The following is a 20,939-nucleotide window of genomic DNA, read 5'->3' as shown; positions in this document are numbered from 1 at the left end:
CGCCTACTATGCGTCTGTGTGCAAATGCTCCAGTCATTCTGTTTTGGTGTTGTTTACTGGCGCCATCTTGCAGTTTACATGTATCTGTTATGTGTGACTACCATCTACTTGTCACACTTATCATTACATCATGTACCTAATAAAATTGCTCCGAGGTTGTTAAGCACAACCAGAATTGTTCCGTACATTAGGCGCACCGAGCTATAAAGCATGCTGTCGATTTTTCTGAAAATTAAAAGAATTTAAGTGTGCTTTATAGATCAAAAAATACTGTGTGTTTATACACACACAGACATATACATACATTGAACTATCCTCAAAGTGTGCATTATTTTACTACGATAGGGACTTTTTTCGAAGCCAGAACCAATTAGTCATGTTTATGTTGTATCTTATAGGGAACTATGCTTCACTTGACGAACTTCAGATGTATGAACTAGGTCAAAGAACAGATTAAGTTCATAAATCGAGGCTGCACTGTAATTGTATTATGTGTTGTGTACATAGTAAATTGTAACTGAGTAATTGTATTATTTGTTGTGTACATACTGTAGTTAATAAATTGTATATGTCTGAGTAGTTGTATTATTTGTGGTGGAGCAGACACATTTTTATGCATACTGTATGTAAAACACGTCTACCTTTACTATTCATTCAGGGGATTAGCGGCGACTTTGAATACGACACAATCACCAGGTCAGGTGAACAAGCAAAGTTCATATCGAAGCACGGAGTTACTAGAAGACATCAAATCGGGATTACTGTGGTAGCCATGAGTAGTTTAGTTTAGTTAAACAGATTAGCTTGGCCTAGATTCATGGAAACATGGATTGGATTATGTGTTTGTATGGTAAGAGTGGGCACGCAAACATACTTACTAACATAATATGATAAGGTTTTTAAGATAAGGTTTTTAAATTCAACTCACGCTTCATCCAGTTTAGTAAAAAAAAAAAAAAAAACATTTTATTTTGTCCTTGTCTATAAACACAACAATGTTCTGATAACTAACTGATAGTATCGTTCTAATTTTGAGAGTTGTGGCATTACAATAACTTCACAACATGTTCAACAACAATCCACAAGTAGACAATGCAGCTTGTTGAAAAAACTGGGCGTGGATGCCAGAGAGCTGAGAGTAGGCTGAAATGTTGTAAGGAAAAAGTGTAATGACTGAAAAAAGTGCAAGATTTAGCAACGTGAAAGTGCTACCATGTCCCGAACGAATCCAACGTCAGAATGGTTTAAAACGGTAAAGAAATGTCAAATCAATAAACATGTACAGTAGGTATAAGAAGGGAATGGCTAAAATGTTAACAGTTAACACGTTAGGACCTTAAATATGACGACGTGTATGTAGCACTTGACTTCACTGAGACTACGGTGGGAGATGAGGAAATAGTGGCGTTGTTTTCTGTAATGTTAATATGGATGCAATATTATGCAGAGGTGTACTTATAACAATTGATAGACAAACTAGATGAGGCATTTAATGCTCCAATTCTGAAGTTGAACTGAAATCCTGGATTTTTTTTCAGAATCGTTGAATAAGCACACAATTCCCAAACAGGCTGAATATTGTGAAGTTGAAACCGTTTTAATCAGATTAAAAATGTGGGAGTTGTGGACGTTTGAAGAATGTCCCATTGACTTCAATTTGAATTTCCCCCAAATTTGGGAATTTCAGAAAAAGCAGGAATTTTCTTGATGATGGTATAAAACTTGAATGACTTGAAATGTTTGGGGTTGGAATTTTTCAAATTTGTAGAGAGAATTTGAAATAGTAACAATTTTAATTGAGAAATGGTATTATGAAATTTTGAGAAAAACGGGAATTTTTTCTGAAAAAAAAAACAACTTAATTTTTTGGCTTGATTAAGAGGAATGTTTTGACGGTTGAATGGTTGAAATGCATTGAAAATGGGGGAGGAGTAGTCGCCAGAAAAAAGGGTGGAAATACAATAGGGCTTTGAAAACCAGGAAGTCTGGAAATTTTTTGAACTTGGAAAAAAGGGTATTTTACATTTGCAGGATGGTGAAATGTGTTGAAGGTGGAATGGTTTGAATAGGTTTAAAATGTGGAAAAGGTGGACGTTTGAAAATTCCAATTCATTTTGAATGGGAAAACCTGAAATTCTGGGAAACCTGGGAATTTTTGGAATTTATCAAGGGAAAGCTTGCGATTCTCGAATAGGCTGAACAGTTTGAAGTTGGAACGGACTGTATCGGGTGAAACAAGTGGAAGGTAAAGCGCGCCAAAATCTGGAGGAAAATAAGAAGTTGAAGTTAAACTAGATGAGGCAATTCCTGAAGGAATGGCATGTGAATGCTCTAATGCTGAAGTTGTACTGAAATGCTGACAGGCTGCAGTATGAATGTAAGAATAGTTTAAATGTTGGAATGATTTGAATGTTGAAGAGTTAGAATTTCCGGGAAAAACGGAATTTGGTTTGGAACTTGGGAAAGTGTTAGTTGGATAAGTGGAATGTGTTGATGTTGGAATGGTTTGAATAGGTTGAAAAATGTGCGAATTGTGGAAGTATAAAAATGGACAATTCCTTTTGAATGGGGAAAAAGTGTCACTGAAAACTGGGAATTCTTGGAAATCCGGGAATTTTTTTAAACTGTTGAAGGAGAGCACACAATTTTGAACAGGCTGCATTTTTTGGAGTTGGAAATGTTTGAATCAAATGAAACATTTGGGGATTGTGAAAATTTTAAGAATGTCCCATTTGTTTAAATGGGAATTTCAAAATTTTTGGGGAATTTTGGTAAAAGCAGAAACATTTTTGAAAATGGTAAAAAAACAAAACAACCCTGAATAGTCTGAATGAGATGAAATGGTTGGTGTTGAAATTTTCAAATTGGTCGAGAAATGTTGAAGTAGTAACATGTTGAATTGGGAAATGGTATTACGGAATTCCTGGAAATTTGGGAAAACGGGGAATTTTTCCAGTTCAAAAAACATCTTTGTTTTTTGTCCTAATTCAGAGGAATGTTTTGACGGTGGAACTGTTGAAGTGGGTTGAAAAATGTGGCAGGAGTAGTCAACAGAAAAAAGGGTTGAAATAGGGCTTTGGAATTCAAGAAAATCCTGGAATTTTTTGAACTTGGAACAAGGGTACTTGGAATTTCCAGGATGGTGGAATGTGTTGAAGGTGAATGGTTTGATTCGGTTGAAAATTGTGGAAATGGTGGACGTTTCAAAAAAGGCCAATCCATTTTGAATAGGGGAAATGTCCCAGAAAACCTGAAATTCTGGGAAATCTGGGAGTTTTTGGAATTTGCCGAGGGAAAGTTTGCGATTCCCGAAAAGGCTTTAACAGTTTGAAGTTGGAACGGTCTGAATCGGGTGAAACATGTGGAAGGGAAAGCGCGCCAAGTTCTGGAGAAGAAGTTGAAGAAGTTGAATAAATAGGTGAATTTTGATGCAGAAAACCAAATGTGTGCATTCACACAATGATATTAACATAATGATATTTATAGTATCGACATATTCTATTCTCCCTTAAGGACTGCTACACTGTCAGCATGAGTGATTTTTTTTTACCATTGAGTTTACAAACAGAGGGGAAAAAAAGCTCACCTTGTCCTGGAGGCACCATAGGGACTTGACTAGTGTGTGGAGACAAGCAGGTGACGCCACTTCCAGTGACCGTGGCAGGACTACGGACACCATGGAAGACACAGGAGTAGGACTCGCCCTTTTCTAAAGCTGGAAGTTCGGGAACTGACAAAAACACCTGCGGAGAGATCAGGTTAGCAGTCTTTTCACCTTTGAAAGTGCACCATACCTCGATGTTTGTACGCCTTGGTTTTCCAATCTAAGTTTCAGCTTTTGAAAAGAAATATTGCAAAAAATATGTCTCATGTTTTCCTGCACTGTCCTTCCTGGTTATCCACAAATATTGTGCCCAACAAATGTCAAAAACCGAGTTAATACTACTACTAATATATATCTAAAATAAGATTTTTTTTAAAGAAGGGTTTTTAAGCCTTTTTTAAAAGCATCCACACAGTCTGTGGTGCCCTCAGGTGGTCAGGGAGAGCGTACCACGGATTGGGAGCGGCGGAGCAGAAAGCCCGGTCTTCCATTGTTCGTAGCTTTGTCCTCAGAGGTTGGAGGAGGTTAGTCTGTCCGGAGCGGAGGTGTCGTGTGGAGGATGGGATTTGGTATGGTTAGTTTTGTTACCCAGGAACAAATACTGCAATATTGTACATGGTAATCGGGATTTGTTATATATTGTATATCCATTTTCTACCGCTCATTCCCTTCGGGGTTGCGTGGGACGCTGGAGCTTATCCCAGCTACAATCGTGCGGAAGGCGGAGTACACCCTGGACAAGTCGCCACCTCATCGCAGGGTCGCAGGGCCAACACAAATATTAAATAATTTATTAATTAGACCTGCTCAGTGGCCTTCGGTCTGGTTGGACCGAAAGGTCGTGAGTTCAAAATCCGTCCGAGTCATACCAAAGACTAGAAAAATAGGACCCGTTGCCTCCTGCTTGGCACTCAGCATCAAGGGTTGGAATTGGGGGTTAAATCACCAAAATAATTCCCGAGCTCGACCACCGCTCTGCTTACTGCTCCCCTCACCTCCCAGGGGGTGAACATGGGGACGGGTCAAATGCAGAGGGTATTTTCACCACACCTAGTGTGTGTGTGTGTGTGACTATCATTGGTACTTTAACTTTAATTTTTAATATAATATATCAGTATATATTATATACTAAGTATATAATATGTAAATATTACATAAATGTTAAATTTTATATTGCTACTATGGTACATTTTAGTCTACTCTATACCTTTTGTTTTCGCCCTCTTTTTGTGGCCTTGCGTGCATTATCCTTCTTTTCCTTTGGAACTGAGCTACAGTGTGGAACAATTTCCCTTGTGGATCAATAAAGTTTGTCAAAGTCTAAGTCTAAGTAAAACATTTCAAAAATAAAAATAATAAGATGAGACGGTAGGAGGCCACGGGGAAGACCCAGGACACGTTGGAAGACTATGTCTCCCGGCTGGCTGGGAACGCCTGGGATCCCCCGGGAAGAGCTAGACGAAGTGGCTGGGGAAAGGGAAGTCTGGGCTTCCTGCTTAGGCTGCTGCCCCCCGCGACCCGACCTCGATAAGCGGAAGAAGATGGATGGATGATTGGAAGATGAGACTGATTGTCATATGAGCATGAAATTAATTGCTTGCTAACTCACAAACTACCAAGCATGCTAGCTAGCATGCTAGCTAACAACTGTTAAAATGACACAAAAATAATATCCTCCATCCAATTTCTGTCCAGCAAGGATTTAATTCTTATAAAATAAAGGATATAAACATTATACGTGTGTCATGTACAACTTTGAACCATTTTATACTTTCAATATGCTTAACTATGCTAAGCTATCTGACCAAGCCAGTACAATATTTATGACTTTTTTTTATAATACACTATAGGCCACTCTAAAAAGTAAGTCAAACTGATGTGTCTTACCGTCCTGCTCTCCTGCCTGCTGATGTTTGAGGGGCTGAGTTCTTGGACAGCCAGACATTGTTGTTCCATGTCAAAGCTCCAAAGCCACTGACCGGGCTGGTTGCCACGGTGACACTCTGACTCCTGAAGACATCTACAGTACGTGGGAAACATCTCATTTGTTCTTCTTCAAAGTGGTAAGCGTCATTCAATATACATCAAATTTGTTTCTTCATTCAGTAGTTCTCAAATGGGAGTATGTGTACCCATGTGGGTGTTTGAAGGTATGCCAAGGGGTACGTGAGATTTTAAAAAATATTCTATAAATAGCAACAATTAAAACATCCTTTACAAATATATTTATTGAATAATACTTCGACAAAATATGAATGCAAGTCAAAAACTGTGAAAAGAAATACAACAATGCAATATTCAGTGTTGACAGCCAGACTTTTTGTGGACATGTTCCATAAATATTGATGTTAAAGATTTCTTTTTTTTGTGAAGAAATGTTTAGAATTAAGTTCATGAATCCAGATGGATCTCTATTACAATCCCCAAAGAGGGCACTTTAAGTTGATGATTACTTCTATATGTAAAAATATTTATTTATACACACACTTGTTATTTCATATGTTGACCAGAGGGGGGAGCACTTATTTTTTTTTTACACACACTTGTTATTTCATATGTTAACAGTCAATTTTTTGGGCACCACCTGAATTTTGATAGATTTCACCACCAGGGGTCCAAATGAGATATTATCTATTAGATGCAACGGTTTTCCGTATTGGGACCATGATTTATGTCCTAACTTGTTCACACGGTCCTCATATGGACGGTACTTTTCTTTTGTTGATGTCTCAAGAAGGATAGAAATACAACACATACTGTACACACACACGCACGCACGCACACACACACACACACACACACACACACACTATCGCATTACTGTATGTGTTTGTGTATGTTTTGTGGGTTTTTAAACAGTGCTTGCTTTAAGACCTGGATAAGAGTGTGCGTGTGAGCATCTCACCTTCCTGGAGAACACACCAGCCACAGTAGGGGTCGTGTGCTTGCAAGCAGGAGTGACAGTCTGTGTGCTGCTGGCATTCGGCCACAGGTCTCTTCTGTAGCTGCGACCAAAACAACAATGTTCAGTCGTGCAAAGCATCCCCAATAAGCTCAAACAAGGCATGACCCACTTTTCTCAGCAGGACAGTAGCAAATGAAAATATGTTCATGAGTATAATCCTCACAATGCATGGAAGGGTTTTGTAGGAGAAACAAAAGCATTCCAGCCAGGAACAGGCTCTCTAGAGGTTTATTCCTGCGAGGGGAATTTATTTGGAGTGTTTACCAAGAGTTGGTGGGGTCATAATGAAGAGATGCTCTTCCTCTCCATCCAGGACAAGGTCGGAACTAATGGCGGCGTTGTGTTGGATGGACGTTACAGAGTATTCCTCCACCTCGCCGTTTGGTCCCAGGAACACCTGAGACAATACAAATAGACAAATGATTTTATGTTTAGACTATAAACATCAATTACATAAAAAATATCTCAATATAACATACAACATATAACAACAAACAATGTACAATATTAGATTACATATAATATACAAAACCCAAAACCAGTGAAGTTGGTAGGTTGTGTAAATGGTAAATAAAAACAGAATACAATGATTTGCAAATCCTTTTCAACTTATATTCAATTGAATAGACTGCAAAGACAAGATATTTAATGTTCCAACTGAGAAACTTCATTTTTTTTTTGTGCAAATAATCATTAACTTAGAATTTAATGGCAGCAACACATTGCAAAAAGTTGTCACGGGGGCATTTTTACCACTGTGTTACATGGCCTTTCCTTTTAACAACACTCAGTAGACGTTTGGGAACTGAAGAGACCAATTTTTGGAGCTTTCCAGGTGGAATTCTATTCATTCTTGCTTGATGTACAGCTTAAGTTGTTCCAACAGTCCGGGGTCTCCGTTGTGGGATTTTACACTTCATAATGCACCACACATTTCAATGGGAGACAGGTTTGGACTACAGGCAGGCCAGTCTAGTACCTGCACTCTTTTACTATGAAGCCACGCTGTTGTAACACATGGTTTGGAATTGTCTTGCTGAAATAAGCAGGGGCGTCCATGACAACATTGCTTGGATGGCAACATATGTTGCTCCACAACCTGTATGAACCTTTCAGCATTAATGGTGCCTTCACAGATTAGTAAATTACCCATGCCATCACAGATGCTGGCATTTAAACTTTGCGCCTATAACAATCCAGGATGGTTCATTTCCTCTTTGTTCTGGGAGGACACTACGTCCACAGTTTCAAAAACTATTTGAAATGTTGGACTCGTCAGACCACAGAACACTTTTCCACTTTGCCTCTGTCCATCTTAGGTGAGCTCGGGCCCAGCAAGCCGACGGCGTTTCTGAGTGTTGTTGATAAATGGCTTTGGCTTTGCATAGTAGAGTTTTAACTTGCACTTACAGATGTAGTGACCCACTGTAGTTACTGACAGTGGTTTTCTGAAGTGTTCCTGAGGCCATGTAGTGATATCCTTTACACACTGATGTCGCTTTTTGATGCAGCACCGCCTGACGGATCGAAGGTCCGTAATATCATCGCTTACGTGCAGTAATTTCTCCAGATTCTCTGAACCTTTTGATGATATTACGGACCGTAGATGGTGAAATCCCTAAATTCCTTGCAATAGCTTGTTGAGAAATGTTGTTGTTAAACTGTTTGTTCACGCATTTGTTGAAAAAGTGGTGACCCTCGCCCCATCCATGTTTGTGGATGACTGAGCATTTCATGGAAGCTGCTTTTATACTCAATCATGGCACCCACCTGTTCCCAATTAGTCTGTTGACCTGTGGGATGTTCCAAATAAGTGTTTGATGGGCATTCCTCAATTTTCTCAGTCTTTTGTGGCACTTTTGCCAGCTTTTTTGAAACATGTTGCAGGCATCAAATTCCAAATAAGCTAATAATTGCAAAAAATAACGTTTTCCAGTTGAAATGTTAAGTATCTCGTCTTTGCAGTTATTCAATTGAATATAAGCTGAAAAGCATTTGCAAATCATTGTATTCTGTTTTTATTTAACATTTACACAACGTGACAACTTCACCGGTTTTGGGGTTTTGTATTAGGCGTGTAAGGCCATGAATGCTTCTTGTTCCTCACTTTTAATGTGTGAAATCGTACAGAAGAGAACAATCTTGTACAAGTGCACCCCTTGTGGCAACAAACGGATAGTACAATGTAGTGGTGTGTTGTTTGGGGCTTCCAATCTGCTATTATTTGGGTCAAAGCAGGAGTAGCCTGACCAACTGGCACACTTTAGCCCTGGAAAAGTTGTTTACACGCACGTGCACATCAGCTTCATTCCAACTAATATGTCATTAGACATTTGAGTGTGGGGGTCGTTCTGTGCAACAAACACTTTAATCTTCCTAATGGCAACATCCAGCGCAGGTCAGCGGAAGAGTGGACGTATCAACTCTTGGCTGAGGCTCCAACATCTGTGTGTGTGTGTGTGTGTGTGTGTGTGTGTGTGTATGTGTGTGTTCTTGTATTTCCACACTTCTTGAGACATCAACAAGGAAAAGTACTTTCCATATGAGGAGGTGTGAACAAGTTAGGACCAAAATCATGGTCCCAATACAGAAAACCATTGCATCTAATAGAAAGCCAAATACTAGAGTCGTGAACATTGCTCCGAAGTCAGGATTTTTATTGTTGATTTAATGTGCATACAAAAGTAAACATTGACAGGCGCAAAGGAAACAATATATGATAAAACAAGACGGTAACTAAAGAAGGACTTCCCTATTCATCACTGAAAAAACCCGCCAGGTGAACAGCTGATTTTACCACTTTCGGTGCAGACGTAAGACAACCCTGTCCCATATGTGACCATAGGATGAACAAATGCACTATAGTGGCCATTAACAGTTTGCTTCTACAGCTAGGTTGCCCAAAGTGCGGCACAGGGGCCATCTGTGGTCCGTGACTCCTTTGTCATCGGCCTTAATTAAGCACATTACAAAAAACAAAAGAATAGAGATCTCATTTTGCACCCCTGGTGGTGAAATCTACCAAAATTAGGGTGGTCACAAAAAGGGATTTCTCAAATTGACAGTGTGTCGGTTTTAAAAGTGCTCCCCCTCTGGCTAACATATGAAATAACAAGTGTATGTAAGAAATTAAAATGTGCCCCCTTTGAAAAATGAATACAAATAAATAAATAAATAAATAAATATGTATATAGAGACATATTGTAGTAACCTGAAGTAAATAATGAAAATTAAAAAACAATTACAAACAAAATAAATAAATAAAAAATTACTAAAAGGCTTACCTTTTTTATATTTGCATAGTATGTCTATATTATTAATGTTGTAAATATAAATCTTTATATATCTAGAAAGGTTGGTCCAAAAGAGGTAGGCATTTTTCGGAGGTCTCAAGAAGGTAACAAATACAAGAATGTGTGTGTGTGTGTGTGTGTGTGCGTGCGTGCGTGCGTGCGTGCGTGTGTGTTAGATACTAGGTTTTGAAGCTGGCGGGGTGATTGGCCAACGTGTTACAGCTGACCCTTCAGGTATGTGAAGGATTCAGAGTCAGTTTTGTAGTCCAACACTCTTTGATCTCCTCTAAAGCAGAACATCCATGGTAGAATAATTGTTCATACCACTTCACACCTCATTACTCCAACTGCACCCACCCTCAGAGACAAAAAGCACTAAAAAAACATGTCCCAAATAAAACAGGATGTCGGAGCCTAAATGCTATTTAAGTCCATTTACACGTACATTCTATGGAAGGTGCTTTATGTTTATTCAGCCAAAATGGGACTATTGACTTCATTGGAATAACACGAAAATGCATACATTGCACGGAGTTTTTTCCCTAAAGCCGTAACCACGGTGAACTCTCATAGGCACTGATTTTATAGTTTAGCACCTCACTGCTGGAATTTTTTACTTTCCCCCCACAGTCTGAATGCTTCTGTATATATGTATATACCATATTTTTCCGGTTATAAGTCGCTCCGGAGTATACGCCGCAAGGGCCGAAAATGCATAATAAAGAAGGAAAAAAACATATATGTCGCATATCCATCCATCCATCCATCCATCTTCTACCGCTTATTCCCTTTCGGGGTCGCGGGGGGCGCTGGCGCCTATTTCAGCTACAATCAGGCGGAAGGCGGGGTACACCCTGGACAAGTCGCCACCTCATCGCAGGGCCAACACAGATGGACGGACAACATTCACACTCACATTCACACACTAGGGACCATTTAGTGTTGCCTATTATGAAATTTTAAATTGCAATTTAGTAAACTAAAAAGGCCGTATTGGCATGTGTTGCAATGTTAATATTTCATCATTGATATATAAACTGCGTTGTGGGTAGTAGTGGGTGGTAGTGGTTTCAGTAGGCCTTTAAAACTTTTTTTTTACCTCATTTTGAATGGATATTTTTGTTCGAGCTGAGGTTTATTTATGGCAGGGGTGTCAAACTTGTTTTAGATCAGGGGCCAAATGGAGTAAAATATACTTGGTAGTGGGCCGGACTGGTAAAATCACGGCACGATAACCTATCAATCAATCAATCAATCAATGTTTATTTATATAGCCCTAAATAAATCACTAGTGTCTCAAAGGGCTGCACAAACCACAACACAAAACCACAACGACATCCTCGGTAGAGCCCACATAAGGGCAAGGAATACTCACACGTGGGACGTCGGTGACAGTGACAATGATGACTATGAGAAACCTTGGAGAGGAACGCATATGTGGGCAACCCCCCCCCCCCCCCCCCCCTTATTAGTACAGCAATATTTTATTGGTACCAGTATATTGTACAACCCAAACATTTAACCACAATTTCATTTCACTTTTTATGATTTCAAAACATTTGATAGTTTCTCTCGACTTCTTTCGGCCCTTTTGCTCTCTTTCCACACCTATGGGCAGTGTGGCAAAGTTGGTAGAGTGGCTGTGCCACCAATCTGAGGGTTACAGGTTCAATCCCCACCTTCTACCATCCTAGTCACGTCCGTTGTGTCCTTGGGCAAGACACTTCACCCTTGCTCCTGATGGGTCCTGGTGAGCGCCTTGCATGGCAGCTCCCGCCGTCAGTGTGTGAATGTGTGTGTGTGAATGTGGAAATAATGTCAAAGCGCTTTGGGCTCCTTAAAAAGGGGTAGAAAAGCGCTATACAAGTACAACCCATTTATATACAGGACTGTCTCAGAAAATTAGAATATTGTATAAGCTCTATGGCGATGATGATTTAATTTTCCAGCATGATCTGGCACCTGCTCACAGTGCCAAAACCAGCAGTAACTGGTGTACTGACCATGGCATTACAGTCCTCAATTGGCCTGCCAACTCCCCTGACCTGAACCCCATAGAGAATTTGTGGGTTATTGTGAAGAAGAAGCTGAAAGACACCAGGCCCAATAATGCAAATGAGCTAAAGGCCGCTATTGAAGCATCCTGGGCATCCATAACACCTCAGCAATGCCACAGGCCGATTGCCTCCATGCCACGCCGTATTGATGCAGTAATCCGTGCAAAAGGATTCCCAACCAAGTACTGAGTGCATTAATTGACATTTTCAAATGTTTGATTTTGTTTTGCTGTTATAAATTTTTTTTTTTACTTGGTCTGAGGAAATATTCAAATTTTTGGAGATACGATTTTTGAGTTTTCTTAAGCTGTATGCCATAATCAGCAATATTAAAATAATAAAAGGCTTGCAATATTTCAGTTGATGTATAATGAATCCAGAATGTATGACATTTTCATGTTTTTAGTTGCATTACAGAAAATAAAGGACTTTATCACAATATTCTAATTTTCTGATACAGTCCTGTATACGTCATATAAGTCACATTTTTGGGGGAAATGTATTTGATAAAACCCAACACTAAGAATAGACATTTGAAAGGCAATTTAAAATAAATAAAGAATAGTGAACAACAGGCTGAATAAGTGTACGTTATATGACGCATAAATAACCAACGGAGAACGTGCCTGGTATGTTAACGTAACATATTATGGTAAGAGTCATTCAAATAACTATAACATATACAACATGCTATACGTTTACCAAACAATCTGTCACTCCTAAACAACTCTGCCAACTCCAAAGGTATGCGCCGCTTTCGCTTGTCGTTTTAAAAGCTTGTAATCTGCAGTACGTGATTCCCTTTTCGGTGCCATTTTTGTTCAGCCCTTTTCAGTTTTATAAGTTACCGCCAACGATGAAATGATCCATTTTAATAGCTACGGCAGCAGCATATAGCAGTTAGCATTCCATTACCCACAATGCACTTCTGCCATGACCCTCCCCTGCCGAATTCTTATTGGTTGACGTGTATGTGACACTTGCTGACGTGTGTGTGACGATTGTTGACATTTTCTTCGTTTATTCCGCGAATGAGATAAATAATATTATTTAATATTGTGTAATCTGCAGTACATGATTTCCTTTTCGGTGCCATTTTTTTTTCAGCCCTTCCCAATTTTTATAAGCTACCGCCAACGAAATTATCCATTTTAATAGCTACGGCAGTAGCATATAGCAGTTAGCATTCCATTACCCACAATGCACTTCTGCCATGACCCTCCCCCACCGAATTCTTATTGGTTGACGTGTATGTGACAATTGCTGACGTGTGTGTGACGATTGCTGACATTTTCTTCATCTCTTCCGCGAATGAGATAAATAATATTATTTAATATTGTGTAATCTGCAGTACATGATTTCCTTTTCGGTGCCATTTTTTTTCAGACCTTCCCAATTTTTATAAGCTACCGCCAACGATGAAATGATCCATTTTAATAGCTACGGCAGTAGCATATAGCAGTTAGCATTCCATTACCCACAATGCAATTCTGCCATGACCCTCCCCCGCCGAATTCTTATTGGTTGACGTGTGTGTGACAACTGCTGACATTTTCTTTGTCTCTTCCGCGAATGAGATAAATAACATTATTTGATATTTTACGGTAATGTGTTAATAATTTCACACATAAATTGCTCCGGAGTATATGTCGCACCCCCGGCCAAACTATGAAAAAAACTGCGACTTATAGTCAGAAAAAATACGGTAGTATACTATTTAAACAACTCATTCAGAACATTGGTTCTCAGGACTGGACTGTGCACCTTACCTCTTTTTGCACTATTTTTATTTTCTTTCCTTCCTATGTTTTGCATATTTGTAGACTGTCGTGCTGATACTTGAGTTGCTTTTAATATCATTGTACATGTGTATAGTGACAATAAATGGCATTCTATTCTTTTCTATTCTTAGAGTAATTATAAGGCACACCTTATTTGTAATTATTACATTTGTGTGAATTATTTTATGTACAGTAAAAATATGTAACTGTTTAATTGCATTTATGGCGGAAGGATCTGTGTGGTAATAAGGTTTGGACACAGTGTATTATGGGTAATGGCAGCCAGGTATGGTGGAATGGAGCCACTCAGTATTTTGATCTTACTCTTACTTTTTCCTACACACTCGCTTTATTTTGCTATACATTTCTATCCACATCGTTATTGTGTGACGTTTTTGGAATGATTAAAAGTTCACAAGTAAATGCTACACAAAACGAAGATGAGCGTCCGGAGTTTTTGTAGCGAAACGTCAGGTTCAGGCTTCATTAGGAAACTACACAGGACTTATAAAGTTAAAGTACCACTGATAGTTACACACACAGTAGGTGTGGTGGAAATACCCTCTGCATTTGACCCATCCCCTTGTTCCACCCCCGGGGAGGTGAGGGGAGCAGTGAGCAGCAGCGGTGGCCACGCTCGGGAACCATTTTGGTGATTGAACCCCCCAATTCCCCAAGCAGGTCCAGAGGTCATATAGAGGTCTAGCCTTATCTATTGCTGGAAACAATTATTTTGTTAGTGTTCCCATGTCGGTCTTTATTATTACGGTAGTCATTCAATTCTGTAGCTAGTGGTACGCCAAAAAAAAATCACTTAATGAAATATTCGAACAAAGTGTTACTGTTCAAACTGTGTGTAATGTTACCCATCCATCCATTTTCTGTCGCTTGTCCCTTTCAAGGATGAGGGGGATTCAGGAGCCTATCCCAGCTGCACTTAGACGGAAGGAAGTGTACACCCGGGACATACCGTATTTTCCGGAGCATAGGACACACCGGATTATAAGGCGCACTGCCAATGAATGGTCTATTCTTTGTCTTTTTTAATATATATAGTGCACCAGATTATAGGGCGCATTAAAGAAGTCATAATATTATTATTTTTTTCTAAATGTAAAAGACTTCCTTGTGGTCTACATAACATGTAATGGTGGTTCTTTGGTCAAAATGTTGCATGGATGATGTTTTACAGATCATCTTCAAGCCGCTTTCTGACAGTCTGTTTGGATGCCCAGTTTTGTGGGCGGTCTTATTTACGGGGCTCACCTTTGGCAGTGTCTTCTCCCCGTCATCTTTGTTGTAGCGTGCAAGGACGGGAGTGGAAGAAGTGTCAAAAGATGGAGTTAACGGTTTTAATGACATTCAGACTTTACTTCAATTAATAACGGAGAAGCTTCTTGTCCGTTCAAAAAACGTCTGAACAGATCTTTCTAATAACTAAAGTTCCTTGGGTGAATAATATAAACTCACTAAACCGGTATGTTTTAGCGCTTTCATGGTGAGTTTACTGACAGATAGTAGTAAGAACTTTACACTACTTTATATTACAAATGGCAACAGTGGAGGATGAATGTCCCATAACAACAAGATAGAGAAAAAGAAGAAGCTTATGGACCACTGTGTCCACACGGACTACAAAGGCGGAGGCGCGCAATTTTTCAGGTTTTATGCAGATCCCAAATAGAGATCAGCAGGAACTTTTGCATAATATTGCGAAACAAAACGGCAGATAATATGTCTTACCTTTTACATACACCCTAATAAGATTTTTGAGTCCTTTTTAGCGCTCTATATTTTCAATGGAACATATAAAATGTTGGTGTTGTTTACTTGACTCATACTGCTATCATATTGCAGTCTACTTGTATCTCTTATGTTTGACTGCCATCTACTAGTCAGACTTATCATTACAATATCTACCAAATAAAATATATTCGAGGTGGGTAGGCTCAACCATACTTATTCCTTACATTAGGCGCACTGTTGAGTGTTGAGGGAAAAAATTGGATTTTAAGTGATAATATTCGGTATTATACTTGCTAAATAAAACCTCTGCCTTTTTCAATGAATATTTAGACCTACTACGCTACTGTATTTGAATGTTGGTCATCATGGTGGTACTTGGAGAGCCAAGTGTTTTCTGAGGTGGTACTTGGTGAAAAAAGTTTGAGAACCAGTGTGTATAGTGGCTTTATGGCTGACTGCAGACTAGTAAGTATTGCCATACATCGCACTTCCACGTTTGCGGTATGTAAAGGTGGGTCTAATTTTAGGTCACATGCTCTCATAATGTTAACTCATTTTGGAAAGTCGTAAACAGTTTTTTTTATGCTGTAGCTTGAAAATTTTCCATTTATGATTATTAATTCCAATTTAGCAGAAATCCATTTACCCCGGAAACAATGACAGAAAATGAACAAGGGTTTAGATTTAGATATGAGATTGTGTGCATAAAAAACACAACCAATAAAAATGCAGTTCAAGTGCATTTATACAGTAATTGGATATTAAAGAAACCCTAATATGCAAACATATCTATATATATTTGGGATCCCAATATAGTCCAGGGAATTTTAAATCAAACCATAGAGGAATGGCGGAGATAAAACAATCTTGCCTTCCTTCATTCTTTCTCCAAATCAGCTGTTTGGAATTTGCCACAATTTGTGACGTTTTTTCCCAAGTGTGACATCATCAGCAAATTATCCATATTTATATATATATATATATATATATATATATTTATATATATATATATATATATATATATATATATATATATATATATATATATATATATAATGTCCCAAAAGAGCTTTGTGTGAGTCCACTATTGTAGTCGGATGCTGTAACTCCTTTCTTTCTATCCTCTTGTTGTGGGGCAGACTGGCTCATACATGCACATGCATCCTCCGCTGTTGATATTTCTAATACAAAGTAGTGTATAGTTCCAAATCAAATCTGTCAGTAGGCAGATATGAACTTTTTTGAAGATTTACAATAACAATCACACTTGTTATTTTGTATCTGCAATAACCATTAAAGTAATTACTGTCACACCAACATCATCATGCACACTGTACAGACAAATCCTGTCTTTTTTTATCAAGCCTGACAAGGGCAGCTTTTAAAGGGTTAAAGAAAGGGCAGAGCTGCAGTCATACTGAATAAGCGTCTGTGTTTGACGCAGCTAACAAGAGTGTGGAGCTCTGTTTGCTGCTCCAAATGATGACTGGCTGGTGGTTAGCAGCCCCTGAGTGATGTAATGGTCATCGTAGCGGGTTAATGGCTGCTATTGTACTGCAGGGGACCTCAAGAATTGGTCACAAACGGACACAAAGAGCAAAGTGTCTGCAGGCTTGCTCCAAATTCATAAACTTCTGATGGTATCAAGTGACCACCAAAAGCGTTTGCTCAGTGTTCATCTGCATAAATTGCTGTTATATATATACATACATACATACATACATACATACATACATACACACATATGTGTGTGTGTGTGTGTTTGTGTGTGTGTATATACTATGTATATATGTATATGAAAATATATATGGATATACATATAGATATATATATACACATACATATATACTAATATATACACATTCGTATTCAAACGCATATATAGATACATATAAATATATACATACTGTATATATATATATACATATATATATATATATATACATACACACACATATGGATACATATACATATATAGATACATATGTGTATATACTGTACATACATACACATATGTACATAGTATATACATATATAAACATATATATATACATACACACACATATATATATACACAATTAAGATATATATATATATATATATATATATATATATCTTATTTGTGTATGTATGTATACATATACACATATACAGTCGTGGTCAAAAGTTTACATACACTTGTAAAGAACATAATGTCATGGCTGTCTTGAGTTTCCAATAATTTCTACAACTCTTATTTTTTTGTGATAGTGATAGGAGCACAAACTTGTTGGTCACAAAAAACATTCATGAAGTTTGCTTTTTTTATGAATTTATTATGGGTCTACTGAAAATGTGAGCAAATCTTCTGGGTCAAAAGTATACATACAGCAATGTTAATATTTGCTTACATGTCCCTTGGCCAGTTTCACTGCAATAAGGCGCTTTTGGTAGCCATCCACAAGCTTCTGCTTGAATTTTTGATCACTCCTCTTGACCAAATTGGTGCAGTTCAGCTAAATTTGTTGGTTTTCTGACATGGACTTGTTTTTTCTTCAGCATTGGCCACACGTTTAAGTCAGGACTTAGTGAAGGCCATTCGAAAACCTTTATTCCAGCTTGATTTAGCCATTCCTTTACCACTTTTGACGTGTGTTTGGGGTCATTGTCCTGTTGCAACACCCAACTGTGCCCAAGACCCAACCTCCAGGTGGATAATTTTAGGTTGTCCTGAAGAATTTGGAGGTAATCGTCCTGTTTCATTGTCCCATTAAAAGCACCAGTTTCATTGGCAGCAAAACAGGCCCAGTGCATAATACTACCACCACCATGCTTTACGGTAGGATTGTGTTCCTGGGATTAAAGGCCTCACCTTTTCTCCTCCAAACATATTGCTGGGTATTGTGGCCAAACAGCTAAATTTTTGTTACATCAGACCACAGAACTTTCCTCCAGAAGGTCTTATCTGTGTCCATGTTTTGGGTTTTGTGATGTCAGTGGTTAATTTGGTCTTAAAAAAAAATGTTGACAATAATATGGTTTATCTGCAATAATTTGTAGGTCATTATATAGTTGAGCAAAATGTGTAGGCCCATGCCTACCAACCATTGTTTTCTGTTTGACTTATTTGACTTGGCTAAACCTTTCATACAATTACACACTAAAAAATAAAAAAAGTATGTACTATAATTTGTGCTGATATCGTTATCAGATTAATACTACAATATCATTAACATATGAGAAGTAGAACACCAATACACCACTGACCTGAAGTAAACATAGAGTAGTCCTTGAACAACTTTATTAAAGATTAGGCACTTCTTAAAGCTCACATTACTACTAACATGAAAGAATAAGAATACGAATACACCTAGAAAGAAATGTTTGCCTTCAAAATAAGTAGTTGTGGTAGCCAATTGCTTTATATGGGGTTCAGTTGGTTCATCCTTTCTTCTTTTGGAATGCTGCTTATGGCTGCGCTTCTTCTGCCCACTTCTTTTGATCACTTGAGAAAAAATGTGAACTTGTTCACTTTTAACTGGGAATCATTTAAAATTAATTGACCGTAATTGGCAGCTATGGTTTTGAATACACAAGTTTGACTCCTTACCTAAAAACGTCATCCATCTACTTCTCTCTCTTTCTCAGAAGTGATGACCTCATGGCTTTTTTCACCAATATAATCAGAGACTAACTAAAGTTTCTACTTCTGTCAGTCAATGTGATTCATTCCTCAACCGTGGGTCATTTACTTAGATCAGGGGTCACCAACGCGGTGCCCGTGGGCACCAGGTAGACCGTAAGGATCAGATGAGTAGACCGGCTGGCCTGTTCTAAAAATAGCTCAAATAGCAGCACTTACCAGTGAGCTGCCTCTATTTTTGAAATTGTTTTTATTTACTAGCAAGCTGGTCTCACTCTGCTCGACAATTTTAATTCTAAGAGAGACAAAGCTCAAATAGAATTTGAAAATCCAAGAAAATATTATAAAGACTTGGTCTTCACTTGTTTAAATAATTGTATTTATTTTTTTACTTTGCTTCATATAACTTTCAAAAAGACAATTTTAGAGTTTTTTTTATTTTTTATTGAAAAGAATAATAAATACATTTTAATTTAATTCTTCATTTTAGCTTCTGATTTTTCGACAAAGAATATTTGTGAAATATTTCTTCAAACTTATTATGATTAAAATTCAAAAAAACTATTCTGGCAAATCTAGACAATCTGTAGAATCAAATTTAAATCTTACTTCAAAGTCTTTTGAATTTCTTTTAAAATTGTTGTTCTGGAAAATTTAGAAGAAATAATGATTTGTCTTTGTTAGAAATATAGCTTGGTCCGGATTGGATTTTGACCAATTTAAAACATGTCATCAAAATTCTAAAAATAATCTTAATCAGGAAAAATGACTAATAATGTTCCATAAATTCTTTTTGAATTTTTTTCAAAAAGATTCGAATTAGCTAGTTTTTCTATTAATTTTTTTCGGTTGAATTTTGAATTTTAAAGAGTCGAAATTGAAGATAAACTATGTTTCAAAACTTTATTTTCATTTTTTCCGTGTTTTCTCCTCTTTTAAACCGTTCAATTAAGTGTTTTTGTTCATCATTTATTCTCCACAAATAACCTTCCGTAAAAGGAAAAAAAAATGTACGACGGAATGACAGACAGAAATACCCATTTTTTATGTATATAGATTTATTTATTAAAGGTAAATTGAGCAAATTGGCTATTTCTGGCAATTTATTTAAGTGTGTATCAAACTGGTAGCCTTTCGCATTAATCAGTACCCAAGAAGTAGCTCTTGGTTTCAAAAAGGTTGGTGACCCCTAACTTAGATGAAGTAGTCATTACTGATGCATACTTATTTGACTCTTTGTCCATTGAATCGTTCTCATTGATACACTACAAGTCCTTATTCATTAGATCCGATCACTACTTACTTGCTCTCGTCCTGGTTGGCATATTTGTACTCAATACGATCCATTTTTTTTTCGAGCCATGGACCACAGTCCTTTAAAGTGGCTGTCATCAAACTTCTTCTTCAAAAAGCTCATCTTGATTCAATGCCTTAGCTAATTACAGAGCATTGTCCAATGTGCATTTTCTGTCCCAAACCCGAGAGAAAGCACTTACCAAGCAGTGACAGGACTTCTTACCAAAGGACAACTTTCATTTAGGCTTTAGAATGCATCAAGGCCCAGACATCGCACTCATTAAAGTTTATTATGAACTCTTTTTTGAGTCAAACGAAGGTCTTGTTTTAGATCTTAGTACAAAACTCTATGTTGAAGCTATCATCATATATACAAAACCTAAATCCAGTGAAGTTGGCACGTTATGTAAATGGTAAAAAAAAAAAAACAGAATACAATGATTTGCAAATTCTTTTCAACCTATACACAATTGAATAGACTGCAAATACAAGATACTTAACATTCAAACTAGTAAACTTTGGTATTTTTTGCAAATATTAGCTCATTTTGAAATTGATACCTGTAACATGTTTTA

At 37.7% G+C, this 20,939-nt stretch overlaps 1 protein-coding gene across 1 annotated transcript in view; it reads right to left on the bottom strand.

The window, feature by feature from the left end:
• The window catches only part of plxnb1b (plexin b1b), a 191,409-nt gene that overhangs the window by 64,575 nt on the left and 105,895 nt on the right, over positions 1 to 20,939 (bottom strand). Inside the window, exons 6-9 of the mRNA XM_061887355.1 lie at positions 6,846 to 6,966; positions 6,513 to 6,617; positions 5,492 to 5,628; positions 3,587 to 3,743 (exon numbers count right to left, since the gene is read on the bottom strand). Coding sequence (XP_061743339.1) covers positions 3,587 to 3,743; positions 5,492 to 5,628; positions 6,513 to 6,617; positions 6,846 to 6,966 — 520 coding nt within the window. The remainder of the gene's footprint in view (positions 1 to 3,586; positions 3,744 to 5,491; positions 5,629 to 6,512; positions 6,618 to 6,845; positions 6,967 to 20,939) is intronic.

Source organism: Nerophis ophidion, linkage group LG02, assembly GCF_033978795.1.
Source record: "Nerophis ophidion isolate RoL-2023_Sa linkage group LG02, RoL_Noph_v1.0, whole genome shotgun sequence".
Lineage (NCBI taxonomy): Eukaryota > Metazoa > Chordata > Actinopteri > Syngnathiformes > Syngnathidae > Nerophis > Nerophis ophidion.
Note: the sequence above shows the minus strand (reverse complement) of the source record. Positions and strands in the feature narration are given on the sequence as shown.